The sequence below is a fragment of the Callithrix jacchus genome, chromosome 13, assembly GCF_049354715.1.
Source record: "Callithrix jacchus isolate 240 chromosome 13, calJac240_pri, whole genome shotgun sequence".
NCBI classification, from domain to species: domain Eukaryota; kingdom Metazoa; phylum Chordata; class Mammalia; order Primates; family Cebidae; genus Callithrix; species Callithrix jacchus.
This window is the reverse complement of record NC_133514.1, coordinates 18,060,748-18,085,591: the sequence shown is the minus strand read 5'-3', so window position 1 is coordinate 18,085,591 and position 24,844 is coordinate 18,060,748. Positions and strand designations below refer to the sequence as shown.

At 44.4% G+C, this 24,844-nt stretch overlaps 1 protein-coding gene across 11 annotated transcripts in view; it reads right to left on the bottom strand.

Moving 5' to 3' along the window:
* Positions 1-9,269: 9,269 nt before the first annotated feature.
* Positions 9,270-24,844, bottom strand: part of ENTPD4 (ectonucleoside triphosphate diphosphohydrolase 4) — a 32,828-nt gene continuing 17,253 nt past the window's right edge. For 4 of the 11 annotated variants that reach the window (XM_008979114.5, XM_002756869.7, XM_008979116.5 and 1 more), the window contains exons 9-13: positions 23,772-23,938; positions 20,628-20,952; positions 19,100-19,185; positions 18,027-18,188; positions 12,426-16,563 (exon numbers count right to left, since the gene is read on the bottom strand). In XM_008979114.5, coding sequence (XP_008977362.2) covers positions 16,335-16,563; positions 18,027-18,188; positions 19,100-19,185; positions 20,628-20,952; positions 23,772-23,938 — 969 coding nt within the window. In that variant the 3' untranslated portion in view covers positions 12,426-16,334. Of the gene's footprint in view, positions 9,452-12,425; positions 16,564-18,026; positions 18,189-19,099; positions 19,186-20,627; positions 20,953-23,771; positions 23,939-24,844 lie in introns of those variants that run through there. The other 7 variants (XM_008979115.5, XM_035270001.3, XM_035270003.3 and 4 more) reach the window with 3 other exon arrangements.

The window sequence follows — 24,844 nt, the reverse complement described above, 5'->3', positions numbered from 1 at the left end:
AGTGATTGTCCTGCCTCAGCCTCCCAAGTAGCTGGGATTACAGGCATGTGCCACTATGCCTGACTAATTTTTTTTTTTTTGTATTTTTAGTAGAGATGGGGTTTCACCTTGTTGGTCAGGCTGGTCTCCAACTCCTGACCTCAAGTGATCCACCTGCCTCAGCCTCCCAAAGTGCGGGGATTACAGGCATGAGCCACTGCGCCCGGCCTGCTTTTGGTTAATTTATTATTAATCAGCATCACTAAACAGCCCGTTTGAGAGTACAAAACAGTTTACTTGGAGGAGCTCAAAGCTTCTCATAGCTTTCTCTAATAAAGAAGGCCATGCAGGGCAGTCCCCTGTATTCAGCAAAGAAGAAAATTCTGTCTGGGAGGGAGAGAGAAGCCTTCCATGAGACCAGGTTCCATGACTAGCCCTTTCCATCACCCACTTGGGCTGGGAGTGACTCAATCCCTTCAACAACTTCCTGTGCTTGGAGCCCATTTGGGGCTCAGTTCAGTGTGACGTCACTCAGTGCCTCCCTGCTTTGAAGCGGGACCAGGGTCAGTACAACTCAAGCAGCCTGGGAAGGTCCTACTCGTAACAAAAGTGTGCTTTCCTCTCCTGGGGATTACCATATCTGAAATCCTGCAATTAGAATTTCGTTCCTTTGGGTGAACTACCAATACCCGCAACAGTGTTTTAGTCCATTTTCTGTTGTTGTAACAGGATACCACAGAATTGATAATTTAAAATGAACAGAAATGTATTTGAGTCATGGTTCTGGAGGCTGGGAAGTCCAAGGGTATGGCACTGGGAAGGGAGAGCAAGCAAGAGAGCAAGAGGGGGCCAGAGTCCCCTTTATGAAAAGCCTACTCTCACAATAACATTAGTTCATTCATGAGGGCAGAGCTGTCATGACCTAGTCACCTCTTATCAGGCCCCAACTCCCAGCTCTGATGCACTAAGTTGCTAACACATGAACTCTGGGGGACACATTCAAACCATTGCAAACAATGTGGTTGAATCTCAAACATATCAGGATGTCCCCCCATCACTGACTCTGACATGCATTAAAAAGCCAGCCACAAAAGGGAGACATACTGTATGATCTAGTCATAACTCTAGAAAACTCGAGAAAAGTCAAAACTAAATGGTAGGGACTGAAAGTAGACCACTGGTGACCTGAGGCTGGAGGTGGGGTGGGGATGGCCTGGGAAGGAGCATGAGGGGGCTTTCTAGCTTTTGGGGTTGATGGAAATGATCTATTTCCTGATTGTGGTGGTGTCAAAGGGGACTCTGGCCCCCTCTCGCTCTCTTGCTTGCTCTCCCTTCCTAGTGCCATACCCTTGGACTTCCCAGCCTCCAGAACCATGACTCAAATACATTTCTGTTCATTTAAATTATCAATTTATTTATATTTTTTATATTTATTTATATTTATAAATATAAATTTATATTTATTTATTTATAAAGGTATATTTATTTTTATATATATACCTTTTTTTTTAGAGACAGGTTCTCACTACATTGCCCAGGCTGGTTCCAAACTCCTGGCCTTAGTAATCCTTCCACCTCAGCCTTCCAGAGTGCTGGGATTACAGGTGTGACCCTGCAACCCATCTCACTTAGTAATATACATTTAAGATCCCATGCCTTCTCATGGCCTGATAGCTCATTTTTATTTTTTCTCTTTCTCTCTTTCTTTCCTTTTCTTGTTTTTGATGGAATCTTGAGTTTACTGGCAAAATCTCAGCTCACTGCTACCTCTGCCTTCCTGATTCAGGTGATTCTCTTGCCTCAGCCTCCTGAGTAGTTGGAATAACAGGTGCTTGCCACCATACCCAGCTAATTTTTGTATTTTTAGTAGAAATGGGGTTTCACATGTTGGCCAGCCTGGTCTCGAGCTCCTGACCTCAAATGATCCACTCGTCTCGGATTATAGGCATAAGCCACCACGCCCGGCGTACAGCTCGTTTTTCCAATTGCTGAATAATATTCTGTTGTCGGGATGAACCAGTTTATTTACCCATTCATCTATTACAAGACATCCTGGTTGTTTCCAAGTTTTGGCTATTATGAATGAGCTGTTGTAAACATTCATGTATAGATTTTTGTGTGGATTTAAGCTTTCAACTCCTGTGGGCAAACATCAAAGAGTACAAACACCAGTTGCTGGATCTTATGTAAAAGTATGTCTAATTTTGTAAGAAACTGCCGCACTGTCTTCAGAGGTGACTGTACCATTTTGCATTCCCACCAGCAGTGAATGAGAGTGAGTTGCTGTCATTCTACTTCTTTACCAGCATTTGACGTTACCAGTGTTCTGGATTTTAGCCATTCTAATAGCTGCACAGTGGTGTCTTGTTGTTTTAATTTGCAATTTTGATGACATATGATGTGGACGATCTTTTTTTTTTTTTTTTTGAGTCAGAGTCTTGCACTGTCACCCAGGCTGTAGTGCAGTGGCGTGATCTTGGCTCAGTGGCGATTCTCCTGCCTCAGCCTCCCGAGTAGCTGGGACGACATGAGGGTGCTGCCACGCCCAGCTAGTTTTTTTTGTATTTTTAATAGAGACGGGGTTTCACCATGTTGGCCAGGATGGTATCGATCTCCTGACCTCGTGATCCACCTGGTGATCTCCTGGCCTCGGCCTCCCAAAGTGCTGGGATTATGGACGTGAGCCACCGCACCGGGTCAGTATGGATGATCTTTTCATGTCTGTGTTTTCCATCTGCATATCTTTGGTGAGGGTATCTGCTCAGATCATTCGCCCATTTTTTTTTTTTTTTTTTATAAACAGAGTCTCACTCTGTCACCTAGGCAGGGGTGCAGTGGTGTGATTTCAGCTCACTGCAATATCTTACTCCTGGGTTCAAGTGATTCTCCTGCCTCAGCCTCCTGAGTAGTTGGGATTACAGGCACCCACCACCATGCCTGGCTATTGTTTTGTATTTTTGACCATTTAAAAAAATTGGATGTTGAGTTTTAAGAGTTCTTTGCATATTTTGGACATGAGTCTTTTATCGGATATGTGTTTTGCAAAATTTTCTCCCAGTTTGTGGCTTGTCTTTTCATTCTCCAAATTGTTTTCCACCAAGCATCTAGAATGCCATCATCTCTCCCTGTCTGTGTGTGGTGGAGGAGGGGGGAAGAGAGAAGGACAACATGCAGAAGGAAGGAAAGGGTACTAGGAATGAAAAGCACTTGATGTAGTCTTCAAGGGGCTTCTTAACATTCTGATTTGAGAGAGATCTCATAGATATTCAATAACAAGAAAAAGCAATGTGAGATTCATTGCAAATGCCTGGTACCCTGTAGCAAGCAGAGATCTGAGGGACTGGAGATGGCGGTGGGGGCTGCATGGGGTCTGGAGGGCCACCCATGTGCAGGAGGAAGAAACTGAGATGAGAGTAGGAATGAGCTGGAAAGATGAGCAATGCATTCCAGACTGGAGTAGGTGGTGGTGGCATGAGAGAGTCACAAAGGAGGGAGGCCAGCTTAATCCTTCCTCCTGCAGGAGCCCCAGGACATCTGGGAATGGGGCGGGTAGGGTGGGGCTACAGGGGCTGGACCCTGGTCATTTGAACTAGACTCGGAACATGGGGCGACAGGTTCTGAAGACAAGCTGGGCAAACATTCTCATTTTGCTGCTTCCCCTAACTTTCCATTTGCCTCCTCCACATGGAAAGTCTCCTGGGAGAAGAGGGAGACTTTCACCTAGCACAGTCATTCAGAGGGGAAAAAAGGCTTATTCAAATCTCATTCCCAGACACCTGGCTTCTGCCAGCTCTGACCACCTTGTCTCAAAGATGCAGCTGAAACAGGGAAGGGGGAGCACCAGACAAAAATGAGAGCTTTTCTGCAGAGAGATGGGCTGGTGCTTGGCAAGGCCCATGCTCCGGGCTGCAGCCCAGCAATGCCTCACTGGTCTCCCAGAAAGCATATGAGATGCCTGCCCAGGGTGCTCAGGGTTGGCTGAGGACACAGCCTGACTGCTCTGTTCCAGTCACTGGTATTTATGAGCCTCCTGTGAGCCCAGACCCAGGTCTGCACCATACGGGAGGCAGGAAAGGTGCAAATTCTGCTCTGCTTGCCAGCCCACTGCACCTCCAGGAGGTGCCCACAGTGGGTAGAGAGGATGAGATGTTCAGAGGAAGCCATGGTCCACGAAAAAAAGCCCCCGAACTTAACAGCATTAGCACTGAAACAGGACAAACACAAATTATGAACTGAATTATGTCCCTCCAAAATTCACATGGAAGCAGTAACTCCCAATGTGATGTTATTTGGACCTGAGGCCTTGGGGGAGGTAACGAGGGTTAGATGAGGTCCTGAGGAAGGGCCCTCGGAATTTTATTAGTGGCTTTCTATGAAGAGGAGTAAGAAATCACTCTTTCTCTTTGCCAGGTAAGGTCCAGTGAAAAGGCAGGTTTTATGAACCAGGAACTGAATTGGCCAGCACCTTGACCTTGAACTTCCCAGCCTCCAGAACCATGAGAAATAATGTCTGTTGTTGATGCCACCCAGTCTGGGGTTTTGTCATAGCTGCTGAGCTGACTGACAAACACGAGTGGTGTTCTTTTCCCAGCCTTCCAGCCACGGCTGGATGTGGCCAACACTGGGATGCTGGGGACTTTGCTTTTCTCTTCACCCTTCCACAGTTTACCTCTCCTCCCTGCTCTGTGCTAGCAGTTGTTCTCAACATGTGGTTTGGGACCACTGGGAGTTACCAAGACTCTTCCAGGGTCAAACTATTTTTTTTGAGATGGAGTTTTGTTCTTGTTGCCCAGGCTGGAGTGCCATGGTGCAATCTCAGCTTACTGAAATCTCTGCCTCCTGGGGTTCAATCAGTTCTCCTGCTGCAGCCTCCCGAGTAGCTGGGACTACAGGCATATGCCACCACACCCGGCTAACTTTGTATTTTTAGTAGAGAGGGGGTTTCTCCATGTTGGTCAGGCTGGTCTCAAACTCCTGACCTCAGGTGATCTGCCCGCCTCAACCTCCCAAAGTGCTGGGATTACAGGCATGAGCCACTGCGCCCTGCTGGGGCACTATTTTTAAAAATAAAACCAAGACCTTATTTGCCTTTTTATTCTCATTTTTTAGAACTGGTGATATCTCAGGAGCAGCTGGAGCTACTTCCTCTAAATTGACCAAGGTTTATCATTGGGGGGAGCTCCAGGGACATCAGGCAACTCGGATTCCAGTCTTGGATTTCCCCTCAGGAAATGAGGCACTGACTTAGATAACGAAGCCTCCCCCTCACTGTAGAAATGGCATTGTCCTATTTTCCCTGAATCTTGGTGTTTCTTTTTTGTAGACTGAGATATAATTTTATATCCCTTACATAGCTCAGAAAGCTGTTAAGGAAGCCAAATAAATTCGATGTGAATGTGTCCTAACAAGAGAAAATTGTTCCATCATGATTAGGTGTGATTATTTTTTTTTTGAGACGGAGTTTCGCTGTTGTTACCCAGACTGGAGTGCAATGGCACGATCTTGGCTCACCGCAACCTCCGCCTTCTGGGTTCAAGCAATTCTCCTGCCTCAGCCTCCCGAGTAGCTGGGACTACAGGCACGCACCACCATGCCCAGCTAATTTTTGTATTTTTAGTAGAGACGGGGTTTCACCATGTTGACCAGGATGGTCTTGATCTCTTGACCTTGTGATCCACCCGCCTTGGCCTCCCAAAGTGCTGGGATTATAGGCATGAGCCACCGTGCCCTGCCTAGGTGTGATTATTAAAAGAGGAACAACCCAAGGAGAATCGGTAGTCAGCACTGAGTCTAGTCAGAGGCCCACCCCCCAGCCTCCCTTGGTTGCCGGAAACTGGCCCAGGATCCTCAATCCAATGCACCATCAGTCTCTGAACATGGTTTCCCTTTCTTCCACACACCTTCCATGTTGGGAATTGGAATTGTTTTCTCTTAAAGGATCCCTGGAGGCCCCTGAGGTATTTTTTAAAATATAAAATTAAATTATATATTTAATTTATAAATTAAATCTCCTGCCCTCAGATGATCCACCAGCCTCAGCCTCCCAAAGTGCTAAGATTACAGGTGTCAGCCACCACGCCTGGCCCCTCTGGGAAAGCTAAGTAACATCCACTAGGAAATAGAAATAAGGAACTCATAAGAGGGGTCTGGAAGGAAATGAAAGGCAGAGGGTAGCACCGTGGAGGTGGGATGTTCTTCCCTCGTATTAGCCAGTGCTAGAGTAGGGGTAGGCAAACTGCAACCCATGGGTGGAATCCATATTCACCTGCATATTCTGGCTCATTTCGTACTATAGAAGCAGTGAGATGAGTTTTGGAGAGAAGTTATGTGGCCTGCAAAGCTAAAATATTTACTATCTGGCCCCGTAGAGAAAAAAATTGCTGACTTGGTCTGGAACGGCATTCTTCAGAGGTGAGCACGCATTATGAGTGACCTTGAAAACTGGCAAAATGAAGAGGTCTGAGATCCGGCACTTCTGTCAGATTTCAATGATGCTGATGCTGTTGATCCAGGGACCACACTTTGAGAAGCAAGGTCCGAGGGCAGCTCTGTCTAAAAAAAATATACCGCCAGCCACATAGGCAATTTATGAGTTGTCTAGTGTACACATTGAAAATGTAGAAAGAGGCCGGCTGCGGTGGCTCACACCTGTAATCCCAGCACTTTGGGAGGCCAAGGCAGGCAGATCACAAGGTCAGGAGTTCGAGACCAGCTTGGCCAACATGGTGAAACCCTGTCTCTACTAAAAATACAAAAATTAGCTGGGCATGGTGGTGGGTGCCTGTAATCCCAGCGACTCAGGAGGCTGAGGCATGAGAATCATTAGAACCCGGGAGTTGGAGGTTGCAGTGAGCCAAGGTCTGAATCACGCCATTGCACTCCAGCCTGGGTGACAGGGCGAGACTCCATCTCAAAAAATTATTGCGTAAAAATAAAAAGGTAGAAACAGGTGATGTTAATCCAATAACATTTCATTTAACTCAATATACCAAAAATATTATCATGTCTCATGTACCTAATGTAAAGAAACTATTTATTTATACAAAGTCTTTGAAATCTGCTATATATTTCATACTTACAGCTCATCTCAGTTTGGATTGGCCTGTTTTGTGTGGCCAGTGGCCGTCATACTGGACAGCGCGACCCTGGAGTACAGACTGGAGCCAGGCTGCCTGCATTCAAATCCAAGCCCCACCACTGGCTAGTTGGGTACCTTGGGCAAGTTATGTGACCCTCCCACATCTGTTTCTCCACCTGTAAAGTGGGGGAGATCAAAACACCTCCTCATGGTGTCGTTTTGGGGATTAACATGGTTAGGCTTTGTGCCCCACCCAAATCTCATCCTACATGATAATCTCCACAGTGAAGGGAGAGGCCAGGCAGGAGTAACTGAATCATGAGCGTGGTTTGCCCCGTGCTGTTCTCATGATAGAGTTGTCTCGAGATCTGATGTTTTTTTTTTTTTTTTTGAGATGGAGTTTCGCTCTTGTTACCCAGGCTGGAGTACAATGGCGTGCTCTCGGCTCACCGCAACCTCCACCTCCTGGGTTCAGGCAATTCTCCTGCCTCAGCCTCCTGAGTAGCTGGGATTACAGGCATGCGCCACCATGCCCAGATAATTTTTTGTATTTTTAGTAGAGACGGGGTTTCACCATGTTGACCAGGATGGTCTCAATCTATTGACCTTGTGATCCACCCACCTTGGCCTCCCAAAGTGCTGGAATTACAGGCTTGAGCCACCATGCCCGGCCGATCTGATGGTTTTGTAAGTGTTTGGTAGTTCCTTCTGCATTCATTCTCTCCTGCCACCTTGTGAAGGTGTCTTCCTTCCCTGCTTTCACCTTCTGCCACGATTTAAGTTTTCTGAGGCCTCCCCACCCGTACTGATCTGTGAGTCAATTAAACCTCTCCTTTATCAATTACCCAGTCTTGGGAAGTTCTTTAGAGCGGTGTGAAAATGGACCAATACAGGGATGATGTAAGCTAACAAAGAGCTAGAACAGCACCTGGTGTGTGATAAGCTATCATTCTGTTATCATGACAGTTCTGCACAGAAGCACCTTCTTTCCCTCCAATAAAGCAAGGAGGTGGTGCCATATTTCCTGCCCCCATCCCTGAGGCCAGACCGTAGAGTTTAGCATGCTCTGTCCTCAGTTCTCAGCCTGGTTATTCCCCCTCGCTTTAAGGATCCTGCCTTGCTCATTCACTCTGCAGATATGTATTGAACGTCCCCTGCATATCAGATCCTGTGCCTGGGGATACAACATAAAAATGGACACACAGAAGCCCCCTGCCTCCTGGATCATGTTCTAGTAGGGTAGTAGGGACAGCCTTACATGGAACGTAATGAACACAAGAGTGTGCTAGATCTAAGGCCATAAGCACCACAAGGGGGGAATGTGGAGCAAGGTGAGGGGGATGGAAATTCCTGGGAGGACCCTGAGGCCAGAGTGAGTTGGGGAGAGAAATGAGGACTGGGTCAGAGTGGTGTGGAGTGGGAGGCCACAGTGTGGGGTTGTCTAGACCATTATAAAGACTTCCTGAGTCAAATACAGAACTGAGTGGAGGGATTTTGCCTAACAACTTCAAGATATGAATCGTGCCTTATCACGCTGCTGTGCTGAAAACAGCCTGGGTTGGGTTGGGATGGGATAACCAACTGAGGGGGCTCACTGGGATATGAGGTCACCCCAAAACGAGGAGATCAGTTTTATCTTTTGTCCTCCTTTCATAACTAATCTGTGTTCCCATAATGTCCATTTAATAGTCGAAATGTGCACATCCTCACAGGACATACTGTGTTGTGTGCCCTACATTTACATAATGGCATTATGCAACAAATCTCATTTCTTGCTTTCAGTATTCAACACTATTTTTAAGAGCCACCTGCTTTGCTGTTCATAGCTCTAGTTCTGTGTCTCATGGCTACACAGTAGTCCATGGTACACACTTGCATCTTTGACTTGTCCAAGACCTTGTTCACCTCCAACAACACGGTCACTCAAAATCATTGCCAAAGGCATCCTTCCCTAAGTCCATGCATGGACCCAGGTAGAAACCTCTCCAGAGAGGCACGTGCAAGTGTCTCTCTGAATCACAGGGCACACATGCTGCTTTTAAGTGCTGCCAGCCCCGCTTCTGGGGTATGCATTGCAGTTTGCACCACAACCACCAATATTCAAGTCTGGGCCTTGCACCACTGCCAGCACTTGAAGTCTGGCAATTCTGAAGGGTGTAAGGTAGCGGCTCTTAATCTACATGTACCTTTCTTTGGCTCTCTTAGTTTACCTCTTTTTCACCATTTGGGCTTCCCCTGCTGTGAATCAGCTATTAATATCCATGGGTGGTTTTTTTTTCTTTTGGATTTCCTTTTTCTTGTTGTTTGCAAGAAACTTTGTACCTTCTCATCCCTTTTCCATTTTAGTCACTGCAAATAGCTTCTTGGTCTGCCATCTGTTAGCTCTGATGATGCCTGTTGAACAGAAAGCCTTACCTTAGATGTCGTCAAATCCATCCTTTCCCCCTTACATGTGGTGCTTCTTGTGAGGTTTAAAAGTGACTTTTAAGGACAGCTTAGAATGAAAAAAAAATCTGAAGCTATGCTTAGAATAAAATAAACATGTAGTAACTACTTTCTGTAAGCAGGGCTTCAGAAAATATCAATCTTCCTTTGCCTCTATTATTACTACCTAATTCTGGGAGTTCTTCTTCCTTTTTGTCAAGCCTGAACAGGTTACAAAGAAAGGAAACTACTTGAGGTAAATTTGGTTTTCTGAAGTTTTTCTAAATACAGCTTTAAGATGCAACCCTCCCTTAACAAACTTTGGTGGAGGGAAGAAGTGAATGGCGGATTGAGACTCAGAGGCCTGGGATCTATCCTGCCCTGCATGACACATTGCATATTGTTTTAAAACCACACAAAACTGCACATCTGGAAAGAACAGCAAAGGTCGAGAATAAAAGATTCTTAAAAGATTTGTTTCACAAATTCTAGAAACCTAAAGAGGTGATTTCTGAAAGAAACCAGATTTTGATTAGTTTACAAATATTTATGAAATACTGTGTACTACACAGTGTCTTATTTATTGGGTTATAAATGTAGAAACACAGAAAGTAAACACAGGACCTGTCACGGCCCATGTTCAAGGGCATTTAGGGCGGAAACAGATACATTGATGGACAACAGGGCCACGGGAGGTGGGAGAGGATTTTAAAGTGTAATTGGAATGTTACAGGAAACCCTTAGGAACTTCCGGAAAATTCTCCTGTGCTGCCATGACCAGCATCAACAAACTTTACAAGGCTGAGGAGAACTCGCTAAATGTTTAAGTATTTTGAGTCTAAAATGTGGGTATTAAAGCTTGGGCCAGGTGGAGAAGAAGCAACCTTAGGAGAAGGAAGGCTAAGTCTGGTCCTTGGCTTTTAACTCTTACATGATCACAGGCAAGAATAAGATGATTGATATTTTCAGAACTGAACCCTTCAAACTCTTGATTCTCATGAAGGCAAAAAAGGGTGAAAGGTGGTATCCACACTCCCAAGTAGAAGCCTGAGAGAACAGCACGAATAGCCAGGACTGGACGTTTTAGAAACAACACAATGAAAGACCCACATTGGGGATTCTAAAGCTGCTCCTTTGTGTTCTGATGACCTTGCCACAACTAGCTTTTCCCCTTTCAGTCAAACAGGGGCCACTGGAATCCCAATCCCTTGACAAAACACAAGATGCCTGAAATGTTTGATGACTGGCTGAACTGGAGGAAAAAAAACTCCTTTTACCTCCGTCTTTTGAGTTCACATATTTAAACAAGAAGCCTGTCTTTTGTGCCTGTCGCCACTGTGTTCAGTGAGGAGCTTTCAGTCCTTCACGCAGGGCAGAAATCCTTCTGAAGGTCTAGCTTTCTTGTTTGCGCCTCTTCCACCAAACAGACACAGGCTGTTGACAGAAATGTTTAAGTGGCCATGAAGTCTGGAGCCCAGATATCATTCACCTGCCAAATGGTGTCAAGGGTGAAGGGCAAAGATCGAAGGCCAAAGTGCCCCTAGTGTCCCTGCAGCAGGTCTCAGTCAACCTTAATGGATCTATTAATAGAAAGAGGGAGGACAACACAGGGGAAGGGGGACTAGCCTGACTAAAAGCAAAAGAAAACACATCAAGGACACACTCTTCTTTTGTTAGAAGGAAGTGGGATCAGAGGGCCACAGGCTCCCAGACGAGGTGGGGCCGGGAAGACTCCCACAGGATTGCCTTTCATCCTGACACCGACGCTCCAGGCAGACCACCACTCTGCTAAGGCGTGCTTTGGGATCAGTGGGGCACTCCTTTGTCTTTTCACGACATTTCCAAAAGAAGACGACTCTGACAGAGGTGACCTGCACTTCTCTCCTCCCAACCCAGGGCAAGCACCACGACCCCTGAGTGCAAACCATTAGCGTTTCAGGATCTCAAAAAAACCTTACGAGGTGCATGGCACTTCATAGGACTAATGGAAACAGACTAAAAACAAAAACACAGAACCATGGCTTTTCAGACGTGTTAACGTGGTTAGCTGCTGGAAATAGGCACTGACTTCTCTTCCACCAAGTGGAATAAACATTTAGATGTCTTCTGCCATCTTAGACATTTTAACATATTTATACTCGGACAAAGCGCCCTGAATTTAGCACTCCTCAAAAGTTATTTAAGTTCTGTTTTAATGCTGCGTCCTGTCTTCCTGGCGGTCAACGGCTTGAGCACCCTCTTGAGCTCACTTTGCTCGCTCTGTTCTCTCATTTTGTTTTCCGCTTCCCTCTCAACACCCTCAGGCCTTTATCTTTGTTGGTCCTAACAGCTGGTCCCCTTCCCTTCCCATCTGTCTCTATCATCTATTTTCAGGTTATGGCTCAGGCCCACCTCCTCCTCCAGGAGAACATCTATGTATTCCCCAATGGCTGAGAAATATGCTTAGCGTCTAATTTCACCTTCCAGATCGGTAACGTGTAACATTAATAATGACAGTCATAATTGTCTGGAAATAAGCCAAAGGCTCTAAGCTTAGATCGAAGTGCAAAATGGTATAATATAAAGTCAGCATTTGCTGTTACTATGAAATACATAAGAGTTGGTTAATTTTATTTCTTTTTCTATATACAAGTAGGTCCTTAAAATGATGAACTTACAAATAGTCATCACAGAGGGGCAATTATCGTTGGCCAATGGCTTAACGTCACAAGCAGTGGGTTGGTCACTACCTGTGAACTATCTGGTTTCTGAGCTGCAGAGCGTGTGGACTCCCTCTCCACAACCCACACAGTTGTGCTTCACTGTATGCACACGCAACACCACACATGCAAAGAGGGTGCGTCGGATTCAGACAACATATTCCATCGAATTTAGACTCAAGTGCAACTCATCCTTCTAATGAGTAAGAAGATTCAAAGATAAAAAGAAAACATCCCACACAGTCTACGGGCCACGGGATGAGGAACTTTTTTTTATTGATTTTCAATACCCAAGTGTGCTAATTAAGGCTGCCACATACAGCAAGTGACAGGACACGACAAGGACCTTCCAAGAGAATTATTCTTACTTTGGATGGAAGACATCACTTAAACAGAAAACATTTAAAGACGCTCCCTTGCTGTTTATAATTCTTAACTGTAAAACAGAATTTTAGTACAGAACAAAAGATTCTCCTTGGTCGATCACATCATTCATTATTGAAAGGGAAACTCAGTATCAAAAGAAACAAAACACCAAAATAAATAAATAACTTACTGAAAGGTAGTTTTGCTGCATTGCACATGACCGCACAGAATTCTAAAGCTGATTGTTTTCTTAAATTGTGGAAAACTCACTTGCCATTTTTAGTTTCTTGTGATATATGCTCCTTGTAAGGAAAACTACTCTGTGTAGGCCTCAGTTTAAAATGTAAGTATCTGTTCCTCCAGAGCTTGCTAATCTAGAGTGTACAGGTGCGTAACTGGTGGTGAAAAAAGAGGCCTACCCAGCCTTCAGTGGCTGGGCAGGGCCCCCGTGTCACTGGCCTCAGTCACCAGCAGCGCCTTCACTCTGCCCAGGTCAGAAAGCACTGCCTAGAGCCAGAGCTTAGGATGAACATGGGCAAAAAGCATTGGACAAGTCCATGTGTCACTCTTCTACTGTAACGTCCCCAGAGGGACTGTGGAATCTCTGAGAATGTCCCCTGGAGGAGGTTTAAAAATGAGAAGCCCATGATATGGCCATGGAACATTAAGCATTTACTGCTAGTATGTTTCTACCAAGATCAAACACAATACTTTTCTTTGGCAAAGCTTTGGGCAAGTTCCTAATCCAATTTCTTCTGCCTTCTTTTCTTTCTTTTTTTTTTTTTTTCTTTTGTTGGAGAGGGAGTTTCACTCTTGTTGCCCAGGCTGCAGAGCAATTGTGTGATCTTGGCTCACCACAACCTCCACCTCCCAGGTTCAAGTGATTCTCCTGCCTCAGCCTCCCGAGTAGTGGGGATTACAGGCATGCGCCACACCTAATTTTGTATTTTTAGTAGAGATGGGGTTTCTCCATGTTGGTCAGGCTGGTCTCGAACTCCCAACCTCAGGTGATGCGCCCGCCTCAGCCTCCCAGAGTGGTGGGATTACAGGCAACAGCCACTGTGCCCGACCTCTCTTCTGCTTTCTATCACAAGTACACAGCGTTTACTGCCTTCTTGGGCCAGCTCTTGATATGAATTCTTCTCTTGAATTAAGCTCCTCCCTGGCTTGTCTCTCACCCACCCTGTATCTTAGAGAAAGCATCTGCCTGTCTTCACCTCCATGAGACCTTCTGTGGAATGTGATTTGCTGTGACTGCAGACATCTCAACACAGCATAATGAACTCCCTTGGTTGGTCTCTTTTCACAAAATTTTGAGGGGCAGGTTTCTTGGTTTGTTTGAAAATTCATCTTGAAAATAATCTCGAACTAAAAATAAGATGTGATATTCTGGTACATAAACAAGTCTTTTAAGATTGAAGTTTGGTTACTTCTCTGTCCATCTTTTTGTGCCCACAAATGGAAACTGCGTTCCTGACTGAAGAGGATGCTGCTGTCGATATCCTTTTCTGAGCTGCACTGTTCTCACAAGGACCAGCACACTTTTTCCGTAAATATTTTAGCAAATATTCTAGGCTTTATATGCCACATATAGTGTGTCTGTTGCAGATTTGTAACCTTTTTTTCTTAGATAATTGTTTAAAAATGGCAAATCTACTACTGCCTCTCAGCTGGAGGAGTGAGGTTTTCTCAGCCCTTGTTTCAGGACCATCAGTTATGTGACTAACTCTTTTATGCCCAGAGCTGGAAGGCGGGGGTCCCCTAACTCCCTTGGGTGCCCGTCTGCCCACTTCACCCCTTTGTGGTCCCTTCCTTTCCTTTTTTTATCTCTGCCACTGACCCCTAGTGGCTCTGTCCCTAGCTCCCTGAAGCCCCCACCAATGACCCATGGCTCCTCTAGGAGAGTTGCAGGGGGGTGGCCAAGAGTAACTCACTAGGTAGCCAGAAGCCTGCCCCATTTCTTAACAGCTTTGACCAAGAAGCACAAATACGATGCAGGCAAATCCAGATAGGCAGAGCCTCCTCAGGAGCCCGATAACAACCTGGACAACTGTGAGACCCTGCGGCTGCACAAGACACTGCTGGAGATGAACTGGCTCCAGCCTCTGGCCCTGTGACAAGGCTCTGCCAGGCTTTCCAGGCTGCTGGCAACATGCTTTGAAATCTAAGTGGAGGGAGCCATGCCCCCACAGCTCTTGCCTTGAGGATTAGTTAGATGCATTTTATCTTCCAGAGAGGCAGGTTAAACTGCAGCTGGGGCAGTGAGCCATACTGGGACAGAATTTCCTTAGTCTTTTCTTCTGATCCCTCAGCAGAACTGCCCCTAGTGCTCAGTCGTCAGCAATACTGGCCTTTTCTCTCCTGTTCCTTCAAGCTCTTCTAGCCTCTGACCAGTACCTGGTTGCAAAGCCACTTCCATATCCTCAGTTATCTGTTATAGCAACAACGCCGCTTCTGGGTACGTCTGCTACCAACTACAGGAATTTAACTGTTCTGGAATTAGGGAACAGCACATACAGACACTTGCACAAAACAAACCGCACCTAAAACAACTGTATGAGAATTCCCCAAACTTCTAAGCTAAATAAATAGGTGAAAAACAACCAATCTCACATATGCCAATCCAGTTGTCCTTTTTAGATTTTGGCTTAAAATGTCAAATTTGTTTCCTTCAAAATGTGAATTTACTTCCTGTGTTGGATGCAGACTCTTCCCTTCTGGATGTACGGTGGCACCGCCAACGACAGCCTCGGCCACAGCAGTAAGGACGAGCACTCGGCGGGCTTTGCACGGGTTCTCCCAGTACAGTTAAAAGCTGAGATGACTTTTAATTAAGCAGGTGGGGGAAACAGCAGTTGGAAGCTGGAAAAAACTGAGGCACAATTCAGCAAAAGTACTACTGAGAACTACTGAAGAACAAGAAGTGAGCATGTGCTCTAGTTCTAATAAAACTGAAACTGGTGACACTTCAGGAATTTTCCAATTCTTTCAAAATCAAAGTGTTCTAATGCCACTGAAATATGGAATAAGGAGAGTAATTACCTGTGGTCAGGAAAAGATAACAGTAACAAGGATTTTTCGAAATAGAATGAACCAGTAAATTCTGAAGTGCATTTTTAGAGAACCGGCGCTGCTTTCCCTTACTCTGGTTCCTTGGGATTTTTCACACACTCACACAAAGCTCTGGTTGATAGTTCACTCACACTTTTATAACTGGTTATCTCCTGGTGCCTATATTTCTCTGTTTGGGATACAAATGGTTTAAAAAATTTTAACTCTGCAAAGTTAAATTTAACTCTGAAAACATATACAGTAACAGACCTGAACAATAAATAAAAAATAAACGTCACCGTCTTCAGGTTAGACCTAGAGAGAAAAGAGGATTCTCATTTCAGGCAGTAAGTCTTTTGGTTCTATAAAAGCATCACTATTCAGTCCCCTCTCCATTGAGAGAATGTGTCTTTCCATGTCCCTCCGGTATCAAAGTGCATTTGTTTAAATTTAACATTCCTTAAAGAAACCCCAGAAATCTCATTTATTTTTGGCAGATAACCTATGCAGCAAAAATCAAGTGAATTTCCCTCTTCCCCACTCCTCAATTTAAAGCTTTACCTAAAATGGCTAAACACAGTACTTCTAGTCAGCAGGGCTTACAAACAATGGATTTTGTTTTTGTTTAGAGGAACAAAAAAGGAAAAGAAAAAACAAAACCACAGGAAAAGAAAGAGGAGAAACCCTGAGGCAAAAATGGCTTTTCCTTTCATGTCTTCATGGAGTTGTGAGCCGGATCACAAGGTCCCGGCGGGCTTCTGGGCGGGAAGGCCCTCCTCCATCCAGAGGGTGGCGGCCGAGCTGCTCCGGAGAGTGCGCCGGTGGATGCGCCTCAGCCGCAGCAGGTACAGCAGGATGGCCAGCAGCACCACCAGGAAGCAGCCAGAGAACAGGTAGTGGTTGTAGACAAAGGAGACGCCCCGCCAGTGGTTGTGACTGGCCCGGAAGGCCTCCTGCTGGATGTCTCTGCCCAAGTGAACACCAAGCAACAAACAGGACAGTAAGCAAGGGAAGGGGTGGAAACAGCGCACAAGGGGATGGCAAGGCCCAGGCCCCAGAGCTGCACACAGGAACTGCAACCCGACCTCTAACTGAACAGAACAGCCCAACGTAGGGGACTTCCAATTATCAATGAGATAACACATGAAAGTATACTCTGAAGTCATTATAATTTGGGTCACCAAAATCAGAGGAATTTAGAAGAGCCGTGAGGGTTTCACTGACACACAGAAGTCAGTTAACGTGGAATCAAACTGCATGCTTGTGATCAGTAACACCCACGACTCACCATTTTTGCAGTTAACCCGGCCTAAAGTACTACTGAGAAATGCTCAATTAAATGGGGGTGGGGGGAGCGAATATCTCATCTATCAGACAACCCGGGTTCTTACCACAGGTTAACTGACAGCAGGTCTGCAAACGTGAGTGGGGAAAATGCACATCTTTGTTATACCCAAGTGCTGACTGAAGTTTAGCGTTTCTCTGACCATGAATGCAGATAAAACTATTGTTAGGGTTGGCAGCACCAGCAACTAACTTTGTTACTAATGAAAATCATAGATCTTTCACGTCACATTATAGTATCATCAATGCCTCAAAATATCACTGATGCGCATCACTACACTGAAATAACAGAAAATACTAATTCTGCTGCCAGATCCTGTTATTTAATGTGTTAACAAAGAACAACACATATTACTGTATCACAAACTTGTTTTCTGTAAATTTTTTTTCCCCCAAGATGGAGTCTTGCCCTGTCACCTAGGCTGGAGTGCAGTGGCATGATCTCAGCTGACTGCAACCTCCGCCTCCCATGTTCAAGCAATTCTCCAGCCTCAGCCTCATGAGTAGCTCGAATTTCAGGCACGTGCCACCATACCTGGCTCATTTTTGTATTTTTAATAGAGATGGGGTTTCACTGTGTTAGCCAGGATGGTCTCGAACTCCTGACTTTGGGATTTGCTCGCCTCAGCATCCCAAAGTGCTGGGATTCCGGGCATGAGCCATTGCACCCGACCCTGTTTTCTGTAATATTTTAATAAATACTATTTCAATATGATGGTTTATTCTATAATCCTATGTATTTATGCATGCATTTAAAAACAGTATTTTGAGAAGAGACCTCAGTCATAAAGGTCAAGAACCCCAGAACTGACCCTTTTGCAGGGGTTGGGGAACAGACAGTTGAGAATAACCAAACATGGGGCAGTAACACTGGAGTGCTGTGTATTATGGGATGGTAGGGTGGGAAGGGAGGAAGCCCTTGTGGGGAGCGGGGGAAGACCAAAAGCAAGCATCAGTGTCCCCATAGTTCTGCCGTAGCTGGCTCTAAGAGCAGCACCCCAAACAGCCACAAGCCACGGCTGCCACGAGGCGCTGCAGAAAAGCATCTTTGTGATTCTCATTTGGTACCAAATTCACAGCCCTACCTTAATGGTAGAAAGCGGGTCCTGTAGAGGATGGCTCCAAGGGTCCACTGAACCTCCTTGTCATACACTTGCAAGGCGGTCTTTAGGTTTCTATAGTTGACGGGAAACGAAAAGCCCCGATGAAACACCTCAAACATCCACGCAGACTTGAAGCACTGGTACCTACAGACGGCAAGCACGAAGGCCAGTCAGGCTGACTCACTCTGCCAAGATGGCACCACACACACACACACACACACACACACACACACACACACACAGACCTTCCCTCTGTGGACAGCCAGGGGGTGGGGCAGGGGCTTCCTCAGGCCAGGCCCCCCAAAGCAGCTGCCTGTGTTTCACATCCCTGGTCCCACAACACAGAGCAGTCCACCTGTCAAAATCAATTAGTGTATGAACCCAGTCTCGGCATGTCAGGTACTCCTGAGACAGGTTTCTTTTCCCGCAGGCATTTCACCATGTACTCCTCGAATGAACACCAGATTCAAATCTTTGTACTTCAGTTTATTATAAAATGAGATGGTAGGAGGGTTCTTTTCAGCTCTGATCTTCTAAGACTCTAAATATTTATTAGAGGTTTATATTTTGCCAAGCCTTGTGCTAAGCAAGTAGTAAGATACAATAATTAATAAGATACAGTGTCTGCATGTGACTTACAGTGAAAAGGGATTTTTTTAAAAGCAACAGAAAAACAAAGTGGAACATGATAAATGCATTAGCAAGGTAAGATGAATTCTAGAGACTCAGAGAAAGGGATGAAGTCTGACTGAGGGGACGGAGGAAGACTGGAAAGGGATGGCCTTTAGCTGGACTTAGATGTCTGGGCAGGACTTGAACAAGCAAAGGTATGAACAGGGGAATTTTAGCGGGAAGAGACGTAAAACTACCAAAAAAAAGACATATGGAATACACCTGGGCACAAGTATTCGTCCCATCTGAAAGGGGCCCAGAGCAGATGGGAAGAACAGTGAGTGAGGAGAAGGTAGACTGAGGCCAGGGTATGGCAAGCCAGTGGTGCCAACACTGCATTAAGGTTCTAAGAGTGACCTGGGGCTTGGCCTTCTAGTACTTACTTAAGCCTGTGGAGGTCAGCATGAGAGGCATACAGTCCTCTGTCAAAGCGTTCCCGCAAAATGGACCACTTTGTTGCACAATAATCCTAAAAAAAAAATTCACCAAAAGAAATCACTAGTAAAGGCTTATTAAAATTCTCATTTTAAAAATGGTTTACCAAATTTATATTTGTAACAAGCATATCCTTCCCATTAGGAAACACACAAGCTTAACTTATACAATGAATGCAAGACACACACATACTCAGGGAATACTTACTGATGCGCAAACACAATGCTTTACCTTAACATTCTGCCCAGGGGATTGTTAAGAGAACTTTGCTGTCCACAACCAGCCTCTCTGAAACTGTTTCGTTTCTCCCTCCATGACTATATAGTATGGGCATAAATTTTTGGAAAAGTCAAGCAGTATTTTAGCTACTTCAAACTAAGTCCTCTGTCTGTGGAGGACACAGTACAAGCCACTGAGAAAATGATGATTACAGAAGGTTTTTGTTTTTAACAGAAGGGAAAGAGATCCCACTTTTCCTGAAGTTATTTGTAATAATATTAGTAACTTCTACTGAGCACTGTGTAAGTGTGTCTTGTCAATGTAATGCTTAACTCCTTGAGGTGGCTACCATCCCGATTTCTATTTAAAGGATGAAGATGCTGCTGAGAGAGGCGGGAGATGGGCCTGGGTGTGTGACAGGGAGCACAAGAGAAACGCACTAGGCCTGCGCAAAGGGCTCGGTACAGGTGCTTCAGGAAGAGAAACGGCCGAGGGTGAGGGAAGCCAGCTGTCTGGCATGATTACAACATACTGTGCTCTGTGGCTATATGACTTTGAGAAACATCTGGGAGCTAAAACATCACACCGTGACTGATTACACTGGGGTGTATAGAAAAGGATGAACTGGTTAGAGGGAGAAGTCCATGACTCCTAGGCTGCAGGGAGGGGGACTGGATGGTTGGTGATGCCATTAACCTAGACAGAACAACAGGAACAGAATGGAGAGAAAATGGTGGGTTTGTCTGGAGTTGTGGAACATAGCAGGCAGGGGTCAGGACTGAAGCCTCTTCTTGAGAGGCAGCAGCAAATCCTGAGCATGGATGAGACCATCCAAGAACTTGAAGGTCAGGGGCCAAGAGTGGAAGTCTGGCATCACCAGAGTTTCAGGGGTGTCATCAGGAAGGCAGAGGGACACGAGAACAGGAGTGTCCTGGTAAGTCAGGGACAGGAAGGCTGGCAGGAGAACTGTCAGATGCAGCAAAACAGAACAATGACATAAGAGACTGTAAAATTTGGAGGTAACTGATGACCAGGGTAGCTAGTGAGTGGTGGGCAGAAGTCAGCTTACAGTACATTTTTTATTTCTGCTGTGACTATTCAATCTCCCTCCAACCAAAGGGAACAGGATCCCAACATGCTGCAGTGCAGCCTTCCATATGCCGTCTTTCCCTGCAAATGTGAAGGGAGGACATAACCCGTCTCTGTCCACAATGGTCTCTCAAAAGCATGCGGAGCAGATGGCGACTGTCAAGGTACCTTTGCAGCTTTAGTGAATTTAGCAGCATTGTAGTCTCCCCCCATGCGTAACACATCCTCGGTGCAGTAGTAGAATTCAGAAAAGCCATAGAATTCACTGTTCGGGAAGTGAATTGGAGGCTGGTAGATCCCATTGAGGGAAGTCTGGGTCTCGTTTGTTTTATTCATGAAAGGCTGGATAGTCTCTCGACACAGGTCAAAGTCTCCAGTCCCTCGTAGGTATAAGGTTTGTCCATTTTGCTGGATTTCATCTTTAATGTCTAAGGGTAGGCAGGGGTCCAGGAACGGCATATCAGGAGTCAGACCATTCTGTTTACCCAGGAGCCTATGGCAAAAAAAGAAACTTCACTGTGAGTCCTACAGAAAACTGTGTTTTGAAGAGGTGGCTGCGAACCACTGTTTCTCAGAATACTCTCTGTGGGCCATGAGACCTGCAGGACTGTGTCGACTGTGTCTGTGGGAACAGAAAAGGGTTCCAAGATCATCAGTTAGGAAAATACGCACTCGAGACTTTCTTGGAGAGTCAGGATACAAACCTGCCTGCAGCAGACAGGTTACCTGAGTCCAGGTAAACAACCTATCTGCGTACCCGGCCATCCTGGCAACATGGCCAACATGGCCTGAGGTTCCCAGATGCCAGGCACAAGGCCAATGCATTGCTGACAGCCCCATTTCTGTTACCAGTGCTTGTGGTTTTACCTAATACAGTTGAATGGAACGCGACTGTGAAAATAGCTGGTCCTGGGAAAAGCAGGTTAGATGTTTTAGAAAACATAAGGACAACTTACTAGAAAATTATGGGCAAGATCTTTAAAACTGGGAAAAATTAGTAAAAGTTTAGAAGGATTTGGTATCAAATTGCTTCGCAAATGTCTTTAAGTCCTCAGTATTCTTTAAACAAAGACAAACTGGTATCTCCATGAGGTGTGCAGTGCATGCCGGAGTAAAGATGGAGTCTAAAAACAGACCTTGGGGTTCAGAGCAAAAGATCGGCAAATGAATCGAAAATTTAAGACAGAATGTTTAAGGCCTGAGTCTGTTTTTATGATTCTGTCTGAACTTATTTTTTCTTCATCAACGATGGGTCCCAGCTGCAGCAGACAGCAGTTTCCACTGTATGACAGATAGGCTCTGAGAAGCCCTGGAGAAAATAAACGTTAGCTTTGTTAACTGAACGGCACTAGGCTTATTACTTGGTAATGAAATTTCTGGGAATGAACATGTCATTCTATTGTGTGTGCACACCTTTAAGCAACAAGAAACAGAAAAGAGCTCTCAACATCTGAAGTGATGCTGGTGTTGGATGATATGAAATCACAGGGGCCTGACAGGTGTTTCACTGTGAGAGTTAGGCATGGTCCGACAGTCAAGTTTTCACTTTTCACTTAACTGACAAGTTATGTATTCCTCAGATCAGGGCTACTCATCATGCAGCTGAATGTAATAAATTAAGGTCTTTGCCATAAAAATGTTCACTTAATTAAAAAAAGTTAATCACCACTACAAATGGCAAAAAGATGTATGTGTACTTCAAGGTTCAGTTCATGACATATGAAACGTTTGTAATTATTATAAAAGTCTGGCCAGACATGGTGGCTCACAGCTTTAATCCCAGCATTTTGGGAGGCCAAGGTGGGCAGATCACCTGAAGCTGGGAGTTCGAGACCAGCCTGACCAACATGGAGAAACCCTGTCTCTACTAAAAATACAAAAATCTGCCAGGTGTGGCGGCACATGCCTGTAATCCCAGCTACTTGAGAGGCTGAAGCAGGAGAATCACTTGAACCTGGGAGGCAGAGGTTGCAGTGAGCTAAAATTGTGCCATTATACTCTAGCCTGGGCAACAAGAGTGAAACTCTGTCTTAAAAAGAACAACAACCAAAAAAAACTCCAAAAGTAGTCAGATATATATTTCATGTTATTACTTTTAGTTGTCTTATAACTAAATTAAGGAGTACCACTAAACAGTCTATTATATAAAGCTTTCTGACATTAACAGCAATGAGTAAAAATTAAGGTTTCAGAATAAGGTGTTCATTGAATCTGCAAAAATGTTTCAAGTGTTGTTTATAAAATATTTCCAGTTTAAGACTACTATAAAAATGATTATATCAAAATGTGCTAAATACCAATTAAAAATACAAAACCATGGGGCTACCAACCTCATAATTAACATTATTCAGTTAACTTTTGGAAGAGATTATAGGAAAAGGTTTTTATTGCTTTTCCTATTACACATATGACTTTGTGGTAAATGTGGTACTGAACAGCTCCAACTTGGTCTAAGGTTCAGGCCTTCATAGGTTTATTAAGATTACATTCATCAAGGAAGTATACAATCTCTTAGCTCTATGAATTAGGATTTTTTCTCCTCAAAACTGTTTCATCAAAATAAACAAATAAAACACAGTAATAAATAGGATATCTTACATAACCCCAGATTCAGATTTTTTATTCATCTAAATAGCTTTTCTGTTCTTACAGACGAATTTCAAATAAATAACTGCTATATACTTATAAAGTCAATTTAATCCAAGAGTGCTGTTTTGTTTTATGTATTTTCTATACCACAATTCTACATACACTGAATTTTTAAAAGTTTTATTGCTAAATTTAAAAGCCACTAACTCTGACTCTTCTAGATAATTTATTTATCTTGAATAATTCCCTTCACAATGGTTCTTACTCACTAATTAGCTGCACAGGCTGGTTCATCCATAGTCTCCAGAACATCACAAATTTCAATCTCCTCAGCAACAACAAGAGAACACACTGCCTGAGGCCCCCAGGACACCAGCTGTGTTCTAGATCCTGGGTTTCCAAGGACTCTGAATCAGGAGCAGCATCACCCAGGGCTCCACACTATTCTACAGCCTGATGGTGAAATTTCTAATCCATCAGTTGAAATGCAAGTGAGAGAGAGAGCAAGCAGGCACCTCCTTTAGGGCATGGTGGGACAGAAGGCCGAAGGCAGGACCCCGAAGCGCCTTCATTTCTTCTCCCTGCTCAGCTAGTGGGGGAATAAAAAGCTAACAGTGCAACACACTTTTGCTAATTGAGTTCTTCCCGCTTTGCCTGGGTCTGTTTTTTATGAGGAGAGACCTAGGTTTGCAAGTGACTGCCAAGTAGTGAAAGGTGCTTTACCTGTTCTTTTGAATGGTGTTGGTGAATATTCTGTCTTCATACCTCTGTCGAGCAGCATTGCCACCGAACCCAAGAAATGTGGCTACATAGACTCGATAAACATGCTCAGTCTGGTGAACATCACATCCCAAGTTAAATTCAGCTAACAAGTTTTTAGCTACTTCCTCCTGCAGACATAAGGATAACAAACTTTAATAGTTTAAACTACTTTAACCTCCTACTAAAAAGAAGGGTCTGAAAACAGTCTCATCTAAGGGGGACAAAATGTCTGCTTCTGTACTTCCCAAGGACCCTTCTAAGCATCCTTCATAATTTAATATGACAATTCTGATTTAGGAAATTTCAGATGGGCTGCAGATTTGTGATACAGTACACAAAAGTGTACTGACTTTTTGAAAAAGGAAGTCAGCGAAATAGTTCATACCCTCTGATGTAATATATTTATGGAATCCAATGCTGTGAAAATAAACCTAAACATGGACATGTTTCTATATGCAAAGACATCCTTTGTCATTCTATGACAGAAAAAACTAGATGTCATCTAAGTATGTAACAGAAGGGAAGGTTAATTACAGTAATCAATACCTTATGGAGAAACATGCTCATGCAGTGTTAAATAAAGGACAAAAATCATATAAACTAAGATTATAACCATATTCCTAAAACTATGAGTAGAAAAAAAAAATGAAAAGAAAGAAATTCACCAAAAGGCAAACAATGGTTTTTTAGAGGATAAATCCATGGGAAATATTTAATCTGGATTTTTCAGTATTTTTTCCAAACATTCTTTCTATGTATCTTTTACTTTATATTGAGGGGGAAAAACATGATTTTTTAACCAAGCGCGTAACAGTCTCTAGAGGCAAGTCTAGAATGGGAGGTAGGAAACAAAAGTTGTTTGAATTTACAAAGCATTTTTCCAAGGAGCTTAATAAAGATGTCAGAAACATTTATTGAGCACATACTAGCTGCCTGGCAGTGCATCAGATATACTGGATGCATTATCTCATTTAAAGGTAGTTTCACTGATGTTTACAGATGAAGAAAGCAGCTCAAAGAAGGTACACGACTTG